At 42.4% G+C, this 24,321-nt stretch overlaps 1 protein-coding gene across 3 annotated transcripts in view; it reads left to right on the plus strand.

Moving 5' to 3' along the window:
- The window catches only part of b4galt2 (UDP-Gal:betaGlcNAc beta 1,4- galactosyltransferase, polypeptide 2), a 48,146-nt gene that overhangs the window by 5,832 nt on the left and 17,993 nt on the right, over positions 1 to 24,321 (plus strand). For 2 of the 3 annotated variants that reach the window (XM_037275418.1, XM_037275419.1), the window contains exon 2: positions 6,895 to 7,688. In XM_037275418.1, the coding sequence (XP_037131313.1) occupies positions 7,355 to 7,688 (334 nt within the window). In that variant the 5' untranslated portion in view covers positions 6,895 to 7,354. Of the gene's footprint in view, positions 1 to 6,894; positions 7,689 to 24,321 lie in introns of those variants that run through there. The other variant, XM_037275420.1, reaches the window with a different exon arrangement.

The raw sequence follows: 24,321 nt of genomic DNA on the forward strand, positions 1-24,321 counted from the left end.
ACAAATGTGATTGCACTTTAGTTTACATATTTAAATGTTCAGATATTAAGATGTGATAGACAAGTTTTTGCATGATTTGATGGAGGCAAAATAACATGCTTTTTTTCTCGAATATATTGTCATAATCATTTGTTTCAGATGTAATCATTTTCTGTATAAAAATTAAATTTGGCGTTCAAAAAGTGTTTTTTTAAACTTGAGTCTTGAAAAAGAGGGGGTCGTCTTATAATCAGGGTCGTCTTATATTCAGGCCAATACGGCATTTTTCAGAGGTCAGGGACATTGAAGACATTCGCAAATCTTATGGGATTCTTAGAAAATCTTTATTTGGCTCTTAAGGGATCCATGCAACTTTAGAGGCATATTTTTCCCGAAGTTTATGGTTGAACAACTTGCGGCTCTTGTCGTGTGATGACGAGCAACAACGTGCAGGTTGAAGAGCAGCCGTCGGATGTTTTCATTTTCAAGAGCCCCGACCTCCTTCAGACCGTTGGACGGCTGAGAAGCAGTGTGTTGTGTACTCCAAGAGCCTTGTGTTTTATTCCCTCTTGAGTACATTTTCTCCCTCTTTGGGCTTTTCATCTTTGCGCTGCTGCTGCTTATTTTGTATTTTTTTTTTATTTTTTATTTTTTTTTACTCTGCTGCTTTTAGCTTTTTGTTGTTGCCTTTGTAGTTACAGTAACACACACAGCACAGTCTTGGGCCAGTTAAATGTACCACTGGCAGTAAGTCTGGCATTTTCTTAAAAATCATTTATTTTAGGGCCGTCATGACTGATTATTTATAGAATCGATTATATTGATCATAAAGTCTGATAAGATATAATCTGCAAAGTTGTTTTGAGTAACTGTATAGACTTTATAGTATTTGACTTTAGTTTGATCCCACTTGAAACATGAAGTGCATAAAGTGGACGTTTATGGTGATAGTAGTAATTCAGCCGCACAGACTGTTCATTTGTAATGCACGGCAGAGATGTGTTGTCATCTTTAGTAGACGTCTCCGGAGATCGAAATGCCTCACCTCATTTCCCCCAAATATTTATACCGCCTCTCGCATCGGTCCTTTGTATTTTATGAGGCGATAAAAAGATGAGCCAATACGTGCTGCACAATGTTGTCTCTTCTTCTGCACATGCGGGACACATTTGGTTCTCACGCCAGACAGACGAAGGTAGCTTTGATATGTAAAGAGACGCACACAAAAATGATTTTATGTAAAAGTCTGCATTGAGCATTAAAATCTGCAGTGTGACCTTCGCCTTACCACTGTCAATATATATTTTTTCCACAGTCAACCAAGAAAATGTAGTAATGATTCCAGTTTGTGTTGTTCTGCTGTTACTGACATTCTGTTAAGGACCACACAAGGGATTCAGGGATATGAACGGTAAACCGGGGAGGCCCGGCCTCTCCTTGCTTTAATGAACAGCTAAAGGTCAGCACGCGGCCGAGCGTCTGATTCATCTCAACTGGGCGACAGCGCGCCTCAAGCCCGCTCGCTCGAAAAGTAAAAACAATGATGGCGTTTTGGCTATGTCATGATTTTTAAGTCACACGCTGGTGTTAGTGTTTACATAACAGACGGCGGTTTGTTTGGCTTGATGGAATCAGCACAGAAAGTGCTAACCTAATCAAGCTGTATTGCTAGTGGCTTCAAACTGTCGCCAAAGTAAAACCTGTAAAAAGAAATGAGATCCCCACTGAGCATGTTGATCATTAGTGCTGTAATGCTTCTAAAATCATCTGGAGTTGAGTAAATAAATGCCCCAAGCGAGCCACTCACTTACTATTATGCGTTGGGTAATATTTCGCTGTGGATCTGTAAACGCATTGACGTACTTCACATCAATGAGCAGGGGTGTCAAACTCATTTTTGTCGCGGGCCGCATCGTAGTCATAGTTTCCGTCTGAGAGCCATTGTGACTGTCAACGCTTTATATTATATACAGTATAGGCTACACAACAAATTGATGATAACTAGTTTTGAAATCACAGACTAGGAAAAACTGTTGAAATCTTTTAAGATGAATGGTAATAAAAATTGCTAGCAATTTCTCTATTTTACAAAAGTAAAGACAGTTTGTAATTTTAGTATGGACACATGAAGTCCATGCACAATTTGTCTTTGCGGGCCACATAAAATGATGTGGCGGGTCGTGTCTGGCTCCCGGCCTTGAGTTTGACACCTATGTATTAGAGCCTGAATGAAGCATACTCACTGCCATCCCGCTGCATATTTATGTTTTATGACCAACAAATGACCTAAATTCCCAAGCACTTGCTTCGATATTACACGCCCCCCCCCCCCTCCTCACTCAAAAATTGTCATGATGTCGCCTTCCATGACAGCCGTGTAATCCATTCAAAAAAATGACATCAGCAACTGTTGCGTAAATTAAATATGATGGTGTTGTCAAAATGTGTATTTTAGGGGCTCCATATAGAACTCCCATAAATCCCAGATATTTATTTTGTAGCCCTGGAGAGTTAGAAAAATTAGTGTCCAATACCAGTTTGACACACACAAAGTTTGTCGGACATCTAGAGCAGTGGTTCTTAACCTTGTTGGAGGTACCGAACCCCACCAGTTTCATACGCACATTCACCGAACCCCTCGTGAACCATGGACTGTTCTCCCTGCTGCCCTCTGGGAAGAGGTTTCGCAGCATCCGCTGCAGTCCACCAGGTTCTGCAATAGTTTTTTCCCTGCTGTCGTCAGACTGTTGAACATTCAAACGTAGCATTCCTCTGCACACTTGTAAATACTGTTTTTGTCTCCTGCACTGTTTACATACTTTATCACTGCTGCACTTTGTACTTTATACTTATCTTATTTCATATTTTTATATAGAATGTCACTTTTTAACCAGCCGCAATACCACTACATTGTTGAAAGCCGTATGCAACGTAATTTCGTTTTGTGTACACCCAGTGTTGACAAAATGACAATAAAGTTAGTCTAAGTCTAAGTCTAAGTTAGTGAATTATTATTATTTTTTTAATTCAAGACATAGATGTTTTTTACCAGTGTACAAAATGAGCCGTGCATGAATATCACCTTGTTCAACGAACAAAACCAACACAATGCATGAACTCACAACAAATTACATACTGGCAAATCAGAATTTACACAAGAAATCAGGTTTGTTCGGACCTCCTCAGTGGAGTCTCTGTCGAACCCCTGAGACCGACTCACCGAACCCCTAGGGTTCGATCGAACCCAGGTTAAGAACCACTGATCTAGAGGCACAAAATACTCTCAAGGACCCATGCTTAAAATTAACCAGGAAGTTGTGGTTTCCCACCTGGCATTTTAGCTACCGTAGTTCTGAGCTAGCAACCTTGCATTGCTTCTGTCTGTCTGTCTGTCTGTCTGTCTGTCTGTCTGTCTGTCTGTCTGTCTGTCTGTCTGTCTGCCTGCCTGCCTGCCTGCCTGCCTGCCTGCCTGCCTGCCTGCCTGCCTGCCTGCCTGCCTGCCTGCCTGCCTGTCAAGTTGTGTTGTGTTGTGCTGTGGGCTTGGGGAACTAAACTTGCCTCCAGCAAGATGTGCTCCAGATGATCAGGTGTAGCCTTGCTGATGCATTTTTGATAAGCAGCAACTTGAGGTAGGTTAAAGGAGAAAGGTGAAAGGAGGAGCGATCTGCAGGTGGTTAAATGTTTGCTTTTTGCAATTTTTGCACAATAACGTCTCCTCAAGCTCCAGTCATGAGCCATAAACATATGATTGTTTTTGGTTTTTACATCCACATTGTTCCCGCTCGAATGAGACAAAATGTCATCTTCCACATGAGTTGAGGATATACAATAAGCCTAAGGGCTCTACTGAAAACATCTGCGAAACACACACACACACACACACACACACACACACACACACACACACACACACACACACACACACACACACACACACACACACACACACACACACACACACACACACACACACACACACACACACACACACACACACAGGAAAAGACACTCACCAGCCACAACATTAGGTACACTGGCACGATTAAATGACTCCAAATCAATGTGATAAACCATTTTCACATTTACTTACAATTTATATTTGAGGTTCCATGGTTCTTTAGAATCATGTTTGTGTGTGTGCGCGGACGTGCACGTGTGTCAACTTGCGATAAAACATTGCAGCTGCGCGTGAGGCATCCATTACATTTATGTGACGAGAGCAGAAATGATGAGAGAACGGCATGAAACATTTCCCTTCCAATGCTCCTTCATCTTGAATTAAAGTCTTCAATTTAAAGCCGTGACCCAAGCGACTGCACTCGACTGATTTGATTCACACACACACAAGCACATACATACAGCGTAGATGCACGCAATGTCGCTTAATCCTCTTCGCCTTTCGAGATCTGCTGCGCCGTGCATCTTCCCAGACATAACGTTGCACTTTAAGTTTTAGAGAACACACACCGTCGAGAGAGTTGCCGTCGTAATTGTGTCAGCGCCAACGTCACGACGGAGCCCTGCCGAGCTATTAAATGTAAATACTCCAACTGCATAAAATAATAGATAAAGTTAAACACTCAGGAGGCCATCTTATATTCCCACATTTCTTCGGGACTGTGCATAGTAAAAAATAAGTCACTTGGGCTTCTTATTGACTCATTCTTGAACTGAAATGTATTTATTGACAATCGAATTCAACATTTTATGAACATGGCTAAACACACGCTAACCAGAGATGGGGACTCGAGTCACTGTGACTTGGACTCGAGTCGCTGTTTTGATGACTTGTGACTTGACTTGACAAAAATAAAAAAACTTGAGACTCGACTTGGACTTGGAAGTTAAAGACTCGGGACTTGACTTGACTTGAGACACGATGACTTGAATGACTTCCGTGTTATTTAGTTTGTTTTCAGTTTGAATATGAAATTAATAATACATTTAAAAAAGTAATATCGATAACACGGTAGGAGCGCAGGCTGAGAATGGCGTTGTCATGATTGGATCGCTACCCTGTCAATCAATCAGTCGTGCCCTCTCTACCTACCGAACGTGTTTATTGGAGAATCACGCCCCTTTATATCAGACATGCGCAAACATGTCAGCGGGAGCGGTACCTTCGGCTATCGTAATTACCTTTATGACGGCAAAAGACGGACAGCACAGTGCAAGGTATGCAACAGAAACATTTCAGACAGCCAGACGACTTTGTCCGTTTGAAGTTTATAGAGCTCTGGTGTCTCCAGATGTTACAGATGAAACATAAAATGTTTCTAATGCTCTTTAATGTGTTTCTTCTTTCAGATTTTTTTCAGATTAATTTTTCATATTTGCAACTCAAATGTGTCAGACACTGTCGGCAGACGTTCATTTGTTTCGATTGAGCTGTCAATCATTGTATGAGGTAATTTCTTTTTTGTTTGATTCCATGGTGTATTTTACTGAATATCAGTAATTACAGTGCAAATCCAAATTATTGTCATATTTTTTAAACAGGTTAGACACATTGGACAATGATGGTTACTTAAAGTTACTTATATCTTTTCATGTTACTAAGATCAGATTCTGCGGGTAAAATTGCAATAATAAGGTGACTTGACTGGGACTTGACCTATTAAAGGACTTGACTTGGACTTCACTTGACCTATTTAAGACTTGACTTGACTTGCCCAAGAAAAAAATGACTTGGGACTTACTTGAGACTTGAAGGTTAAGACTTGAGACTCACTTGAGACTTGCACATGTGTGACTTGGTCCCATCTCTGTGTATGGCTAATAGCTGATGCTAATGCTCATGGGGCACTTATTTTGGTACAGAGTTGAATAATGGGAGCCAATACAAGAGCTGTACGTTCGTGACTGATAGAAACTGGTTCGGCCCATGAATAGCGAAAATCTGTCTAGAATTGATGATTATTGCGATGCACTGGAGGGGAAAGAATTAGAAAAAAAAAATTTCAACTAAAGGTCTGACAAAATTTGACAAAACGCAAAAATTAAAAAGATAAAAAAATTAAATGCCAATAAAGACAAGGTGTTGGGGGGCAAGAAAACCTTAAATAGTCCATCTTAAGATTTGCAGTAAACATTCCGTCAAATTTGTGCGGGGGGGGGTTGTATCGCTAACAACACTACTTGGTGATAAAATATGACACAAACATGTGTTTTTTCATCATGAGGACCTCTGGAGAAGTTTTCTCAGTAGCACATTTAATGGCCTCATTCTTCTGTTCCTCCACCAAGTTTTTAATGAAGAAGTTTCTCCCGCTGCGAGACAAACAAGCCAGCCGTGTGGAATAAAAAACAAGCTCTTTTTTACCTTACATGTCTTTCAATGCTCAAACAACAACTGCAGGGATACAATTGTTCTCATCCTTGTTTTGTTGAAGAATCATTTCCACTGACCTTTTTTGGCTGCGTGCTGAAAGAGTAATGAATTGGCGGTGTCAGTAAAGACACTTTGTAAAGATGGGCTTTGTGTGTGGAAAGTGAGATTTTTGAAGTGGAGAAGGACACTTAGGAAAGTGGGGTTTTTTAATTACTTTTACTAAAAACTCTTAGACTTATTTTAATCAGGAATGAAACGGGTTGGATCTTTAACAGGATTCGTTGCTCAAATGAAAATACGATTCTTTTTTTTTGGAATCAGGAAACTGTCCGTATATTTGTGATCATGGCTTGGTTATACCCAGAGCCAGTGAGAACTGATCTGATAAGTGAGAACTGATCTGATAATTGTTGCAAATAATTGTTTTTTACACATTTTAATGCAAATAATGTATACGATTATTCATTTAATCAATGGAATAATCACTGAAATAATATATTGTAAAAAAAAATATTGGATAAGGACAGCCCTAGTTGAGATTCTACTCCAATTTGATTTGACTTAATTTCACTTTGTCCCCTTAGGTGCCTGAGACCACTATCCAGGAGGTCTACATCGCCAACATCCCAGACGGCAACAGGATGACCTGTTGCCGGAACTCCGTTACCATGTTTTTATTCATCTGAATGGCCGCCAACCGCCGTTGGAGCATGAGCACATATCGCATTGCCTTATACCTGAGATAACGCTCATTATCCTTGCTCGAGCGTGCTCCGTCTACCCAGGATCCGTTCTGATCAAATTGTTTTGGATCCGACGGTCATGCAGGGGAACTTTGGGACCAAAGTGGCAGCTTGGGATTTGATTGGAGCCCCCGTGTGTCTCCCAGAGACCCAATGCAAAGAAAGGTGAACCGCATGCGCTGTAGTATTCTTCTCCATCGGGATATCGACCACAAGGCCGTCGCGATGAGCGCATGATTGCAACGGCGCCGCGCCATCTTCGTCGTGGCCGGCGGTCGTCCGCCGCTCGTCGTCCTCGGCCATGACCCGGCTGATGTTGGGCCGAACTCTGGAGCGCATCTGCAAGGGCGTCCTGTTCCTTTGCCTGCTCCACTTCCTCATCATGATGATCCTCTACTTTGATGTCTACTCGCAGCGCTTCGACCTCTTCAGCCGCTTCAACAACGTGCGCAACGGCTCTCGTAACAACGCCAGCGGACATCATTTCTACTTTTACAACATTTCCAGGCTCAACGCTACCGCGGCTAGCTACCTGGCCACGGGCGAGCAGGCGGGGCCCACCGCGCGACCGCACGCAAATCGGCCGCCTTCGCCCAAGCCCCTGCCGCCATGTCCTGAAAACCCCCCTGGTCTGGGTGAGTCAACCTCTCAATTAATTCCCTACGCTCTGTCTGCCAGCAAAGCCATGCCATTTGTTAATTCAGGCATTATCAACACCAAAAGAGAATTTCAGTTCTTCAGAAACCCATCTTTTTTATGATTTTACTCCTTGATGTAATAATCAAACATGCTGTGCCTGCATGAGTAGGACCAGACCAAAATAATGCAGTTTCCTCTTACAGTTGGTGTTAATTTGGGCAAAGTCTTTGGTTGGGGTTTATCCAAATATATTTGCCCGTAATGGCTGCTTCAAGCCACTTTTTGTTTTGTTTCGGGCATGACTCATCTATTTAATCCATCCTATTATGACAAAAATAAAATTTGTACCAATAGTTGAAGCTAGTGTTGGCCAATTCTTTTTTTTTTGTAATGTCGCAAGGCTCAGAGTGATCTACGCAGGGATCGATTATTTATATTTAATACGCTTATGAAGAGTTAGAGTTTTGAACAGGCAAGAAATTGATTTTTTTTCTTTTTTTTTTTTAAGTTGCCAGGCCTTTATTGTTCCCCTTTTTTAAGATTTTGGAAGGCTATAAGCACCTCCAGTCTTCTACCAATTAGCAGCAGAGCTAGTGTAGTTTTTCTGGCCGATCCGCAACGGAAAATGGATTTAATATCAAGCGTAGTGCTGTTTCATTCTCACAGCGAGACCTCACGGCAGTTGTTGCTTGCCAAAAACAACCCAAGCTTCATGTGGAATCAAAAATGTTTGATTATGTTTACTGCAGATTTAGCTGGTTTTCTTTCATATTCGACTGTGGCATCAAAAGATCCAGCGGTGTGTTTTCCGCAAGGAGCCTGGTTGAGATTCTTTTTTTGTAAGCAGCTTGCATCAGATACCCAGCGGGTGGCCGTGAATTCGTCACTTACCTCGCCAGACATCACCTGCTGCTCTTTTCTTTCTCTCCCAACGTGCCCGGATCCGGCAAGCGTGTTCAGATGCCCCGCCGTGTTGATGTAGACGCTTGCGGTAGATATATTTCTGCAAACATGTGACTTTCTCATGGTTCAACTTCAATCCTTTCATTGTGATGCTATAATCAGGATGCTTTTGTAGTTGCTCACACACAAACATACACGCACGCACACACATACATATTTTCATACGCATAAGCATAGATTCAGAGCTGTAACATTTAATTGTTTGAGTGGCTGAATTAAATTTAAAAAAATCACAATTGGATATAGTAATTAAAACCCAATTGTAGCCAACTAACAAAAACCTGACCTGTAGAGCATTAGTTCCATAATCAAATCTCTTTTAGAAGCAAAGGAATATATTTATGAAATATTGTTCAAGATAAAAACCTGGGACTATACTATAGTTAGGCAATTACAAAAAAACATATGACGCGACTTGTATTGTTGCCATTAAACACACTCAAAATAAACGCTGCGCTTTTCTTTCTCGCCTGTAAAACATGCGTTGATGAGCTTTCGCTTTCTAACCTAATTGCTATTCTCATTTGCTCGCTCACTTTGCAACTCGTACTGAGAAGGATGGAGCCATCAGCTGAAGAGGTCTCAGCACTCCCAAAACTCTTCGGGGACTCAAAAATGTTTTTGTATTCATGGCAGGCCCAGGTGTGCCCTTATAGCTCATCTCGCTCTCGTACTATATGAGATGGCGAGAGAAGAGTTTTTGTTTTTTTAAGAAGGATGGTGGGAAAGTTGGTGGGAAAGAAAAGGAAGGAAGTGCAGGTGGAGAGGTGAGGGGGTGGGCTGGTTGGACTCCCAGGGACATACGCACGTGCGTGCACGTGGACACACACACACACACAGAGTACATAATGAGTGGATGCGAGCCACTCATAGAGGCAGCACCTGTCAGCTGGTGTTCTCCTGCAGCCAAGTGTGTGTGTTTCTGTGTGTGTTTGCCAACCCGATGCATGTGAGCCAGAGCCTGAATGAACTCGTAGAAAAATAACGGCCAACTGAATAATAATTACCGCATTTTGGAGATTTTGTTTGCTGCAGTGCAGATGGGGATTTTGGAGCTAATATTGGAAGAAGAATACCCAATATTGGCAGTGTTGAAAAAATATTGTTCACGGATGGAAATACATGGAGACTGTTTTTATACTTTGGAAGGTGAAGCTGTTTTGATTAGCAACAAGTTCGGAAAAGGCTCAGATATTTCCTCTTTAACGGAGATATTTTTGTACAATTAGTGAAAAACAGGTGTTGTAATAAATCTGTTTAATGTCTGTGTGTAAACTTTGTTTATGAGCTGAGATAATTGCAGTTTATCTTTTTATTTCATTCCAGAAAGCAGAGGACGTCAATTGATGGACATAAAAACTGAACTACATCCAACAAGCTTTTTAGTCAAAATTCAGAATAGCTTGCTCGCAGACATTTCGGTAAATCGGCTGATACAGTAAGAAAAGATTAGACAGTTATTTTTCTTGATATGTCTCCTTTCATGTACAATGCAATGCATCTATTAGATGTTTTTGTATCATCTAAATTATCCACACAGACACACAAACGTCCAACCTAATAAGCTGAGCCGTCTACTGGCTTCTACATACTGTGAGCCTTTTTATCAAAATGACACATCAAATTTGACGCTGTCATTAACAGAACACAACTTTTTATTGTAATCGTATAAATGTTTTTATGAGCTCTTATCAAAACATGACAGAATAAAGATGAGATTCTGGCTAAGCCTCTCAATATTTTCTTTCTGTACCTTCCGTAGCTTTTTTCTCTCCCGGCATAACTCCGTGTAGGGAGCGCCATTGTGCTTTAAAAGCTGCCAAACGAGGCTTTGCCCACCCCCCTGTCGTGCTGCCTTATATCCTCCTGTCATCTAGCCAATTTACTTTTTAAATTAGTGCCCCCCAAATTAGCCCATAGCCACCTTTTCATCGTTAAGAATTGCCAACCTTTTGTCGTGTCTGCTTGTGGCGCTTCCCACCGAGCTTTTACTTTTATACAAACACCCACACGCTGTCTGTTCTGGTTGCTTATTAAATTAAAACTTCTTTGTGGGTTAAAGCACAGCTCGCAACATTGTTAAAGTCTACCATTGTGCTTTAGAAACGGAACATACTCAATTAGCTTGGCAATGAACGCAGAGTAAGGATAGAGCAAGATACATAAGTCCAGGGAGCTACCTGCAAATGTTAGCTGCTAGCTAGCTAGCTCACTGACATACCATCACGTTGTCATCAAGAGTGGATTTGAAAACTCGGAAGAGCTCCCAAAGCCATAACAATATGTTCAGGTTATTTTGGCTTTTATGTCACTCAGACTTAGCCATCCGCCCATGCATGTGTCACTAACCCGCTAGCTCGCTAGCACAGTGAATGACTATTTATATGGATGGATTCATTTATTCATTCATTCATTCATTCATTCGTTCATTCGTTCATTCGTTCATTGGTTTTGGGATGAACAAGAACAGAGATCCACTTCACAATCTGGTAGAAATTCTTCCCAGATCAGTGGACGTTAGTAACTTTCCACATTCCACTGTATATGTTTGTGTTCATTAAGAAATAGCATTAGCTACTTTCAACCTCTCGATCAAGCCATTTAAGCCCCACATTGCGGAAGAACCCATCAGTTTAGGAGGGGAAAAAGGGCTCCTCTTGACACCCTAATGGCTGCCATAAATTTGCTTTTAAACGGCGTTCTCCTTCTTGGTGCAGCGCTCTAATTTTCAACCCAAAGGAGAGTTTGCATGAATTATTTCTTTTCTTTCTATTTCTGTTGCCAACTTCCTTGCTTTTCCCAACGCTAATAAAACCGACAGTGTTGTATGCTTTAGCCTGTCGTGTGCTACCAGTTTCTTCACAAATAATACTACAGTTTGTTATAATAATGGGGTAGCAAGGTCTTGGTTCAAAACTGAAAATGAATTAATTTTGCTGGGAGTACAAAATTGATGTGACTGATTTTTCCTTCTTTCTTCTTCACAATTGGTTGTTTTTCACTTGTATGGTTTTCACATTGTGCATTTTGCCTTCCTTCTCCAAGCCATGGCTGTGTTTTTTTAATATCGGAAAAAATCCTTTGAAAACATGACAGTCCTTAGTTCTAAATCAGTGGTTCCCAAACTTTTGCAGGCTGGCGCCCCCTTTGGCTCCCCAGTGAATTCCTAGCGCCCCCCCCAAAGGCACATATGGAAACAAACACCTCTTTCTTGATATTTGGTTTGCTGCAATTTGAAAAGAGAAAGGTTAAACACAAATGTGTATTTCACAAATAAAACCCAATTCAGTATTTAGTAAACCAATTTATTTTTTAGCAGTTTTAACTGTTTCAGCAACATAGAATCGTAAATAAACATTCCACCAGTAACCTTCATTGTCTCACACGTAATATTAATGGGATGGATGTGCTTGGTGCAGGGACATAAGCTTCTCAACATCAGGCTGGAACTCACTAAGAAGAAGTCGTAGATCCCCGCGGTCAGTAATTTTCTGTGCGGCTTGGCGGCCCGGTACCAAGTGACCCACGGACCGGTACCGGTCCGCGGCCCGGTGGTTGGGGACCACTGCCCTAACCAGCTCAACACAACACAACACGGCGCGTTCTGGCGAGTCCCCAATTTCATGTTGACTTGAACTCAAGATGATGTTGACCGCCAGAATGCGGTTTTTATTATAAGATAAAATTCTGAACATTACAAGCTTGAAATTACAAACCTGAGCTTTTGCTTTTGTAGTCTATGCTGTCGGATCTGACTGGGCCAGAGCGGCGTGTTGTGTACAAATCGACTGCCGCCCCCCTACCGCCCCTTTCTTCCTCACCGCCCCCCCAGATCTTTCCACCGCCCCCAGGGGGGCGGTACCGCCCACTTTGGGAACCACTGTTCTAAATGTTAGGCAGTACTCCGTCTAAATTGGCAACACAGTGTCATGTTAGTAAGATTATCTGCGATTATGATTTTGTTTATTGGCTAACGCTGGTCATGTACAACAATAAAATTAACGCATTAGCCTGCCAGCATGTGAAAGCCTTAAGTTGTTGCCAACAAATGAACCAAAACAATGTCATTATTCACGCCGGGTCTCCATTCGCAATGTTTATATGGGCCATCACGCCTGGCGGATTAACATTGTGAGAGATTCGATGAGGATTAGTTAAAAGGATTATCAGTGGCATAAAAATAAAAACACAGTTTGTGTTTATTTCATGTTTTGAAGACAACCACGAGATGATATCTGCTGTGTCATCATCTACCGCAGATGAAATTAGCATCCATCTCAGGAACCAGCAAAGGCCTTGCGTCGTTTCGGGCGCAATGAAGAGAAGCGAGGCGCGGCGTAAAATATCATCTTTGTAATGTGCTCTAAATATTCACTCCGGGGAAATTAGTGTGAGAGCGATTAGTGGATCGCTCTCTCTTATGTGGAGGATTTAATCTTTTAGAATTCATTTTCTCAAAAACGATAAACATTTGTGATGTTTCCGCTTGATTTTCCTGCACGTTTCTGTCATTGTGAGCTGAAATAGTCATGGTGGCTTTTTGTGCTTATCGATCCGCCGACGGAAAACTGCAGTGACACCTTAAAGACATATTATGCTTTCGATTCAGAATTTAAGCGATAACATTTCTGCAGCACGCTTTTGTCAAAATACCACAGGGATAAAAAAAAAAAAAGACTTTCCGCACTTTATTATTTTGTCTTGCTAGATTTCGCCTGTTTTGAGAGGGCGATCCTGTCTCTTGCAAATGAGGTATGGCTCACCTTGCCCCACGTATACCGCTGGGCCAATGATGAGTCTGGCTTCTGTTACCATGGTGACTAAGGGAAGAACTAGGCTGCATGTTGAGCAACATCAATAAATGACAGCCTACTTTCACCCATGGAGCCCCGAGTTTCCAAATGACAATCGTTAATTGAGCGAAAAACAAAAATACAACTCTGGATAATCGGCTGATAATCGGTCAACCACGAACTCAGACACTTTCAAAACTCTTCCAACAATCCACGAAACCCAACTAAAGTACTCAAGACCCTGAATGACTGAGGAGGTACGTCATACGCTACGAGCACGGAACTCAGCCTTCAAGTCTGGCGACAAGGAGGCACTGAGGACAGCGAGAGCCAACTTGAACCGTGCCATCAGGCTAGCGAAGCGAAGCCACAGTCGAAAAATTCAGGATTTTGTCCACGACGCCAATAACACCAGGAGTATGTGGCAAGGCATACGGGCGATCACGGACTACAACTTACCCTCCCCCCCCGGTGGGTGAGGTTGATGCTGACTTCCTAAATGGTCTAAATAACTTCTTTGGGCGTTTTGAGGCACTAAACAGCACTCCTGCAGTTAAAACTGTTCCCCACCAGGAAGAGGAGGCCCTCTGCCTTGACTCAGCCGACGTGTGGAAGACTCTGAGAAGAGTCAACCCACGTAAGGCCCCAGGCCCCGACAATATACCTGGGCGGGTGTTCAAGGAATGTGCAGGCCAGCTGGCTGGTGTCATCACAGACATTTTTAACATCTCACTGGACCAAGCCAAAGTGCCAGTATGCTTCAAGGCTGCCTCCATCATTCCGGTGCCGAAGAAACTTCAAATCACCTCATTGAATGACTACAGACCTGTGGCACTGACTCCCATCATGATGAAGTGCTTCGAAAGGCTGCTCAAAGAACACATCGTCTCCAGACTCCCCCCAACATTCGATCCGTTCCAGTTTGCCTACCGGCAGAACCGCTCTACTGAGGATGCCATCTCCTCCGTTCTTCACCTGAGCCTGGCTCACCTGGAGGAGAGGAACACCCACGTGCGGTTGCTGTTCCTGGACTTCAGCTCAGCGTTTAACACCATCATTCCACAACATCTGGTGGAAAAACTGGAACACCTGGGCTTCAGCACCCCCCTTCGAAACTGGCTGCTAGACTTCCTCACCAACAGACCTCAGTCAGTCCGGGTCGGACAGAACACCTCAGATGTCATCACCCTCAGCACAGGCTCCCCTCAGGGCTACGTCCTGAGCCCCCTGCTGTTCACCCTGATGACACACGACTGCGCCCCCAGGTTCACCACCAATCACATCGTGAAGTTTGCAGACGACACAACGGTGGTGGGCCTCATCAGGGACAACAACGACCTGGACTACAGAGAGGTGGTGGAGCAGTTGGTGGGCTGGTGCAGAGACAATAGCCTGATCCTGAATGTGGAGAAGACGAAGGAGATCATCGTCGACTTCAGGAAGAACCAGCCTCACCACGCTCCACTGATCATCAACAGCTCAGCTGTGGAGGTGGTCAGCAGCACTAAATTCCTGGGAGTCCACATCACAGACGACCTCACCTGGACTGTGAACACCACAACACTGGTCAAGAGGGCACAGAAGCGCTTGTACTTCCTGCGGAGGATGAGGAGAGCCCACCTGCCCCCACCCATCATGAGGACGTTCTACCGAAGCACCATAGAGAGCATTCTGACAAGCTGTCTCTCGGTGTGGTGTGGAGGTTGCAGCGCCTCCGATTGGAAGAACCTGAGGAGAGTGGTGAGGACAGCAGAGAGGATCATCGGGGCTCCTCTTCCCTCCATTCAGGACTTGTCATCCCAGCGCTGCGTGTCCCGAGCCCGTAATATTATCAGTGACCCATCACACCCCCACCATGGACTGTTCTCCCTGCTGCCCTCTGGGAAGAGGTTTCGCAGCATCCGCTGCAGGTCCACCAGGTTCTGCAATAGTTTTTTCCCTGCTGTCGTCAGACTGTTGAACATTCAAACGTAGCATTCCTCTGCACACTTGTAAATACTGCTTTTGTCTCCTGCACTGTTTACATTCTTTATCACTGCTGCACTTTGTACTTTATAATTATCTTATTTCATATTTTTATATAGAATGTCACTTTTTAACCAGCCGAAATACCACTACATTGTTGAAAGCCGTATGCAACGAAATTTCGTTTTGTGTACACCTAGTGTTGACAAAATGACAATAAAGTTTGTCTAAGTCTAAGTCATTCCAGAAGTTATGGTCATTTTTCTTTTTTTAATCAAAATGGAATCACATGTACAGTGGATTGCGTAATTGTGTGTGGGTGCACCATGATGGCCGAGTTTGATCACTGTCAAACCCAAAATTAAAATAATGATATGATGTGAATTTTGGTCATTTTGACCCCCTTTTTTTTTAAACACCAATTGGCTTTCAAATTTTGTTGACATTGCAAGACACGGATCCAAATTATTTCAGACTGACGCTGCTGACCTAAATTAAGATTGTTTGTTTGGCTTGGTGTAGTTCGACTCTCTACTGAAGTGCAATCTAGTTAATGAGGCATTTGGCCTGTAAATGGACAATGCATTATACAAGAGTAGGACTCAATAGTAGCAGTCGTGGACTCCTCTATCTCTTTCTCTCTCTCACACACGCACACAAACACATGCGGGCAGGTTTCGGACATGAGATCTCATAAGATCCAATTACAGCTTCTCAATTTCTCATCAATTACCTGTGGGAACTTCATGCCGGCCCTATAGTACAAATTTACAAAACACAGCCTGGTGCCGTTCCGCACAACACATACAGTACGCCATGAAAAAAAAATCAATATATAGAGAACCAAGCTCGCTCCCCACTGAGCTACTGCACGTTGCTTGTTTGTCTCTACAAGGTATGTCCTGCTCATCATAAAGTTTTCATCATAAAGTCAATTTTTCTGGACCTAAAACTAAGTAATAATAATGTCTCAAGTAAGTTAAAGAGTACAGTTGAGTATTTTTATAAAATATTTTTGCGATCCAGATTTTTATGTACTGTAATTTTCGGACTAAAAGTCGCTCCGGAATATAGGTCGCATGAGCCATAAAATGCACAATAACATGAAAAAAAACATATATGTCGCTCCGGAGTATAAGTCGCATTTTGGGGGGAAATTTATTCGACAAAATCCAACACCAAGAACAGACATGAACGAGCAACAACAGGCTAAACGATAGGTATGCTAACGTGACATAAACACAAACGAAGAGCTGAGAATGGGCCTGACGTAACATTCAGAGTTATTAAAAAAAACTATTACATAAATAACACGTTTATGAAACCATCTGTGTCACTCCAATTCATTAAATCCATCGATCATCCTTTGTCAACAATGGGTGCGCGCCGCTGACGGCGCTTGCACTTCAAAATATTCCACAGGCCCATATAACGATATATAAATTAGATATCAAATAACTATTATATAAGCAATAATATTATCAAACCATCTGTGCACTCTAAATCATTAAATCCATCGATCAAATTCCTCGTCCTTTGTCAACAACGCCGCGCGTGTGCCCTGACGTCAGCCTCATTGTTATTCCACAGATCTAGTATATAACTATATTGTAGCATTAACAAAGTACAAGGAAAGACGTGGGTTTGGTAAACGGCACTTTATTTAACAAAACAAACTTCCAGGCGTGTGGCGGCGTGGACTTCCAGCCACGGAGGTGGAAGAGAGATCCATAGAATAGGACTGGGCGTGCGTAAAAGCCATGACCGAGCCCCATCCACCATCCCCGGACAGCCACCCGCCCGAGCGCCGGCCTCCGACTTCTATCCACGGAGGTGAAAGAGAGCTCCGTAGAGTAGGACCGGGCGTGCGTAAAAGCCATAATCGTTTTTCAAACCTTCTGTGTCACTCCAAATCCTTAAATCCTTCAAACTCTTTGTCCTCCGTGTCACTTAGAAACAAAGCCGCTAATGATGCCGGTAGTACGTGGGGCCTTCGTCATCTTTGTCATCCCGTGATCAATCTTTGTCCTTTTTGTAAACAACCGCCGCGCTGCTGACGTCACTTGAAATTCAAATTACAGTAATCCCTTGCTACATCGCGGTTCGTTTATCGCGGATGATGAACGGACCCACAGCTTGACACATCGGAAGTGGACTGATGAAATTGTAATGTTTTGTTTTGCGTTTCATGTCGATTGCTGAAACTACAACCGCCAATGTTGTTTAATGTGAAAATGACGTCGTTGACAGTGTTCAGAGGTCAGATCAGGCCGGTATGCTTGATTGACGAAGCTCAAACCGAAAAGAGCTTCTTCAAGTCCTTGATTGAAGGCAAATTGAAGCTTTTGTTGGGTTTATGTTAATTGTGTGGTTTTGCAGCAAACCAGATTATTTTTAGTGTTTCAAGCTTACTGAAAAGTACAACAAATCCTCTTTATTAATCTCCCATCCATCTTCTGAATATAAATATTTAGCACAAGGACGGACTGTCTTGAATCAGAGTGACAAATTTTGTCCTTGCACTCTTCTGTCCTTTTGTCACTTCCTCTCTTGTCCCATGTACTGATTCGCTAGCTAGCGGCTAACCAGAGTAACAATTGTAACAGTGTCACTCACTGCTTTTTCCCCTTCTATGTTAAAAGTAATTGTCGCAGACTTTAGCCACTTTTGCACTCCGTTTCCAGTAACTGGCTGAACAGTAAGCTGGTATTTCTTCACCTGTGCCTTTCAGACAGATCAGTGTCCAAAGTCCAAGTTCGCACTTGTGCATGACAGCGACAATTGCTTTCAACACAGAGAGGCTCATGCGGTGAGTTGACCTGCTAATTTGCCGACATATGGCGTCGTATCAGAATCGTAACAGAAGTGGGTAGTGGCACCGTAGCACAGTGTGAAGTTTAACACTCTGGAGTCAGGACTCACTGCCCACGCTGCCACCTTGAATACCCACCAAAAAAAAGTACAAATGCCGGTAGAACCACAACATTGACGTACCATAACCAATGTGCGAAGTTTAACATCGCCATTACACATCAAATTGTCTGAACATGTTAAGTTGCAACAGCTTTGTGAATATGTGCTTTGGTGAGTTCACTCTATAAGAGTAACTAAATGCTGTTCCGCCTCTGGTGTGAGTTGGTGTGAAAGGGGCTAATAATAGTCCCTGGTGTGTTGTTTATTCAGGTCCTGCTCTCAAGTTATTCCCATATGCTGCTTTTTTTATTCAACATTGTTCTACGGCGTGGGAGGGAAGCTTAAATGGTTTGTCAGCTCGTCCTACGTCTCCCATTGTGACAGATGAGTTAGCGTCACGCTGCCGCTCCATCGCTCAATCGTAGTTAAAAAAAAAAACGAAAGAGGAGGGAATCATGTTTAAAGAGAAAGATGCAACTTTCTATTCATCTCACTGCCTGCTGCCTCTGATCCACTTTGGTGAATTACCTGTATTTAGGTCAGGCCTTTATCTTTCCCTCTCTTTTGCTTTTCCCTCCACCCAACAATGTGAAGCATCTGTACGCTTTCGGCACGGATTGGATCCATGTCGCCAGGGAGACAACTCCCTAGAAACCCGTCTCGCTAATTGGTCCCGGCAAGAGGCAAGTTTGCGACAGGAGCCAATCAATTACTGTTTGGTTCCAGTCCGGCTTGTTTTTGGCTCTCTTTGAGAACCAGGAAGGTGGCTTGTATTGTAAAATGGGTTGCACACATGTCGAACATCTTGCCAAATTCCTGAAAGATTATCCTGAGCAAATATCCCATGGTGTCGGATGTCTTACGAATGACTTTTGCTCCCTGATCTGCTCAGAAACACTCCGGGCAATTTTCGTAAATGTTAAACTGACGTTCATTATTTACAATGGCAAATCTTTATGAGGAAACAAAGCAGCAGCTGGTTGTATAAATGGTATAAATTAAAAAAGTCGTGCACCTAAAAAAAGTACATGAAGAGATGCCACCCTAATGTGGTTAATGTAGCAATATAGCAAGCTAACAGTTAGCCTAGCTTGTTCTATTTCTTGTACGTACCAGACAGGCTAACAGTTAGCTAGTTATCAGACAATCTTGTATATGTGTAACCTGGATGGAAGTTCTCGACCTCTTGTTTTGGTGCTAGTTCATTTTTAGAGGTTGAAAACCATCTGCTTTTGAATGGACTCGTTGGGCGTTGATGCAGGATCTGCCTCACGGCGTTTTGGACCAAGATGTGACCATCTGCCTGTTGTTCTCGCGCCACCACTCTTCTGTTTCTTTGTCGTCTTATTCAATAAGCTCAAAAATTGTATCGTTTGAAACTTTTATGCCTTTTAACTTTTATCGATGCGCTTTTCCCTATTTGTAGATATTAATTTGTACGGAGAGGAAACAACGTGAAATCAGTGGAGCGTATTTGAGCTTTTATTTTCTGTGTGCGTGCTTGTGTGTGTGTGTGTTAGCAGTTCAATTTAAAATCCTCAAGGCGCAAAGTGAGCCATTAATCACAGCCAGCCTGTTTGTTTTAAATAATCACAAGCCCAGATTTCCACGATGGTAGCCTGCGCGAGCCATCCTCCCCACTACGTTTGATATCGTAATTAAATGTGAGCACCAGAGAAAGAAGACGAATGGAGGCGGCCAGGTTGTTTTATGTTGCTGCTGCGAAGAACAAAAGAACAACATGAACATTAAAGAGTTACAGTCAGTTCTCGTTATTGTCCCACACTGAACTAATGCTGCTCGTGTTGGCTTCACAAATTCTTGCACTTTATTATTGTATTTTTTTTGTGGCACTTAATCTATCCATCCATCATCATCCACACAGGTTCTTGCCAGTCTTTTCATCTGCGCCTCATCCAGCGAACTCATACACTCACATAGCCATACACCATCCATACATCATACTTATGTCAAACCCGTCCGTCTGTCCGTCCGTTCATCCATTCAACCCAAACTTGTGTACACTCATGTATCTTATTTATCAATCTTCCATCTTTTCATTCTGTCTGTCTGCTTTCATCCATCCATCCATCCATCCATCCATCCATCCATCCATCCATCCATCCATCCATCGTCCCTTCTATCCTTCCATTCATCCCCAACCATCCATCCACTCTGTCACTCTGTCACGTTAGCTTTTGTTCTTTGTTTCAGTAGTTAAGCATTGTTGTCACAAGATGCTGAATTGACCTTCATCTCGCTTCTGTCATCCTATTTTTAAGACTTTGTCTCTTTCCCCCCCCCCCCCCCCACAATACACGACAACCGCCTCCTTTCCAGACAGGCTGATCTTGAAGAGTCTCCATGACAAACCACAAAGGTGCCACTGTGAGGTTTTACGGGACATAAGTGATTTATTTCTGGCATTTTAAATATCAGCCTTGTCAGCAAATGTGATGCATCACATTCAGATTTTCCTGCTTCTGTGCAACCACGAGACATGTTTTATTCAGTAGACTTAGTTTTGTTTTACTGAAAATCCAAGATGAATGACCAAGTATATATAGACGGCATGAAAGAAATCAGCATATTGACGATATTCTTTGATGAGATTGTGTTCTTTATCTGAGACCAAGCAAACATTCGAAGCTTTGTAGAAGACACACTGCAATGAAGAATCACTCATGTGACTGATTCTTGTAAAAATAAATCAAGCCATTAAAAATAAGCATTCACACAATATTAATGTTTTGGTCTTATAGTACAGCGTACTTTTTGTAGTCACATGTCAGAAATGTCTGATTTTCCAGTTTTCTGCAACACAGTTTACTATAAGACAGCAGACTTTCAGATCAATACCGATGATCTCCTCTCTCCTGTTGCCTCTCTCACCGGTCTCAACTCTGCCTCGTCTCTCGCTCGATGTCCTCCCTGAGCGATCTATTTTTCAACCTTTCAAACCATCCTCCCCTCCCTGCCTCCTTCCGGGACCTTAAGAGCAGCAGCGAAGTAGAAATAAATGGCCGCGGTGTCGTCGGAGTCAGATAGACTCGCTTGTCGGGAGCTTTCAACCCAGCGGGGAGGCAAAAGTGCAGTTTGTTACATCAGTTTAATCAGCTCCCAGTTGAGCTTTCGTGTGTGTATGTGTGTGTGTCGCTTGTATGCCTGCTTTCAGAAACCTTCAGCCAACTTACAGATTTGCTCAGCACTGGTCTCTGATGGCATAAACGCAATAAAAAGTGCAAGTGTCGAGTCGTGACACTCAACCGCCAGCTTTCGCTTGCTAATTAGCTTGTTAGCCGGACAGCTACCGTCTGTCACTATTCGAGCGACAGACACACTACATGGTACTCGCTGCATGGTACTGTAAAGTTACATAAGAGAACTAATCAACGCTTGCATGTCAATTACTACCTCAATTCAACTCATTCTTTATTTATGCAGCGCTTTCACAAATGCAAATCAAACAAATTAGGTACTCTGCATTACAAACTCATTCAAATCCATCCAGTAAAATGAAAATCCATTTCCAGGCCTCATATTAATGATCAAATACCACTTGAAGTGTGTGTTGTGGAAATGATCTTTTTCCCCAAATAAAACAAGTTAGCAAACTTGTCTTTAAAGGCTACAAAAAGAAATAATGGAGACAGTCCATCAGCTTTTTTAATTGTGACTAGACAGCAACAGTGTAAAATGATGGTCGCCCACAGCCGACGTGCAATTACTCTTTGTCCATTGACATCATCAGCACTATTATAATTAATCCACATTAATTATTCCCCCAAAGACTTGAGCCATCTTCATTATGGAGGAGACACTTTATTTCCAGCAGAGTTCTCATCACGTTGTGATTATCTGTGTATCTGCATGTAGATTAGTTCTTTATTTTATTTCATACATCACACACGCTCCTGTATTCATTATGGGATTGCAGGATTTTTGAGCAATTATATTTTATGAATGAGTGCTCGTGTAATTGAACTTTGGAAAGGTGTTGTGATAGCTCCCAAGGTCTGTTTTTCATTCCCCTGATTGTTTGTCCAACCTTTGTTTACCTTTTGTTGACAGTTTTTAATTGAAAGGCACAACAGATGTGGTAGACTCAAGTTTCTTTGCCTGAAGGCCTTTGAATGTCCATTTAATTAATTTTCACCGACTCCAATTGGGTTTTCTTTCAAAAGAATGAAATGTTTTATCCCAAATACATAATCAAAGCACCTTTTTTTCTTCTTCAAAATTTGCAGTCTTTGTGATTTGATAGTTGCATTTGACTGCTTTGTGGATTTGAATTTGATTAATTTTTCAGCCCTAGGCAAGGCAAGGCACATTTATTTAGATAGCACAGTTAATACACAAGATGTATGCTTTGCATAGTTAAAATCACAACACTTAAAAGCAATTAGAGACAAAAGAGTTAGACATTTCAAAATCAAATTACTAAAAGCGTGTCCAGTGTATAACTATTATTTATATTAAACAGGATTTTAAAAATGTTTGTATGACCTTAATCATTGGTATGGGAAAATAAGTTTTAACTTGGATTCAAAAGCATTTACTATTTATTTGTATGTTTTGAATGTTTATTCATTCATAATAATAACTCTGATTCACCAAATGAGGATTGGCAGTATTAGAAGGTGATGCATTAACATGTCACAAGATGGCACCAAATTCTTGTATGAATAGGAATTAGACTCAAGGAAGTCGGAGAGTAAATTTCAGAGACAAGCTTTGTATGGGAGGGAAATTTAAGCACAATGTAAAATGACTTTGAAATGATATCAAACTATTTTGGGACTCTAATTTGTGACACAGTAGCCGTTGATTAATCTTGCTTTTTTTTCTTTCCGCTATTCACGTCAGGACTCCGCCCCAACACAGTGTAAAACCCCAATTGAAGGTTTTGTCCATTTAGTGTCCAGTTATTTCCAACTATCACTTCTTGTACGTCATCCTGCACCCAAATGGTATATTTCAGCGCTGCCGTTAGGAAGGAAGCGAGCCCTGCCGTCTCATATTTAAACCCATTAGCCTTTGTGCTTCGTACCCCCACCAGGAAGGTCACTTAGCACTCACTGTATCATTTATGCAGCACATGCTCTAATTACTTTCTCACTGGGAGGCCTGTTCAAGAACGATACAGCTTTTTCATTTTTCCTTGGTGAGTATATATCCTTTTCTTCAGTATGTGAGAAAAATAACATACTCCCCCTCCCATCCTGTTTAGCAAATCACATTGGATTTTTGACCATGGTTATTTCATGCAAATTGGTTCCGAATGATGCCATTCCAAATCAATGGCGAGCTTATTTGGAAGCTGTAATTGTTTCAGTGTAACTAATGTTGTGGCCTGGTTGTGCAAAAGTAAGCTTTTCCTCAAGTGGCTGTATACCAGCCTCTTTTGATAGTGACAGGGCAGACGACACCTGAGGGCGGGAATGAAGGAGGAAAAGGAGATTAAAGAAAAGTCAGATGAAGACGGGCGGCGTTGACCGTGGTCCTTGATGTGTACGTTGGTGCAAAAAGAACCCCTTCTTGGACAGCCTCTCTCCCGAGAGTTCAGATGTCAGCCGCGCTAGAGTGAAGCGGACGTGCTTGAAGTGCGGAGTGATTTTGCTGTTTTTCAAACAAGCATGCTGCAAGGTTGGCTGCTTTTTGTGTGTGTGTGTGTGTGTGTGTGTGTGTGTGTGTGTGTGTGTGTGTGTGTGTGTGTGTGTGTGTGTGTGTGTGTGTGTGTGTGTGTGTGTGTGTGTGCGTGTGCGTGTGCGTGTGCGCGTGCGCGTGTGCGCGTGCGCGCGCGTGTGCGCGTGCGCGCGCGTGAGGAAATTCTTTATGCTTTGTGTGTTGAAGAACATCTTGTGTGCATTTAGCCATTCAGCACATGGCTGAGATGAGGCCGTGCTTTACTGTGCCTGCTGTTCCTCGATGACTTGGAATCATTTCAGTCCAAGCTAATAAAGCAATGATAATACCATTTGTTCAAAAAAAAAAA

This window comes from Syngnathus acus, chromosome 17 (genome assembly GCF_901709675.1).
Source record: "Syngnathus acus chromosome 17, fSynAcu1.2, whole genome shotgun sequence".
In the NCBI taxonomy this organism is placed as follows: domain Eukaryota; kingdom Metazoa; phylum Chordata; class Actinopteri; order Syngnathiformes; family Syngnathidae; genus Syngnathus; species Syngnathus acus.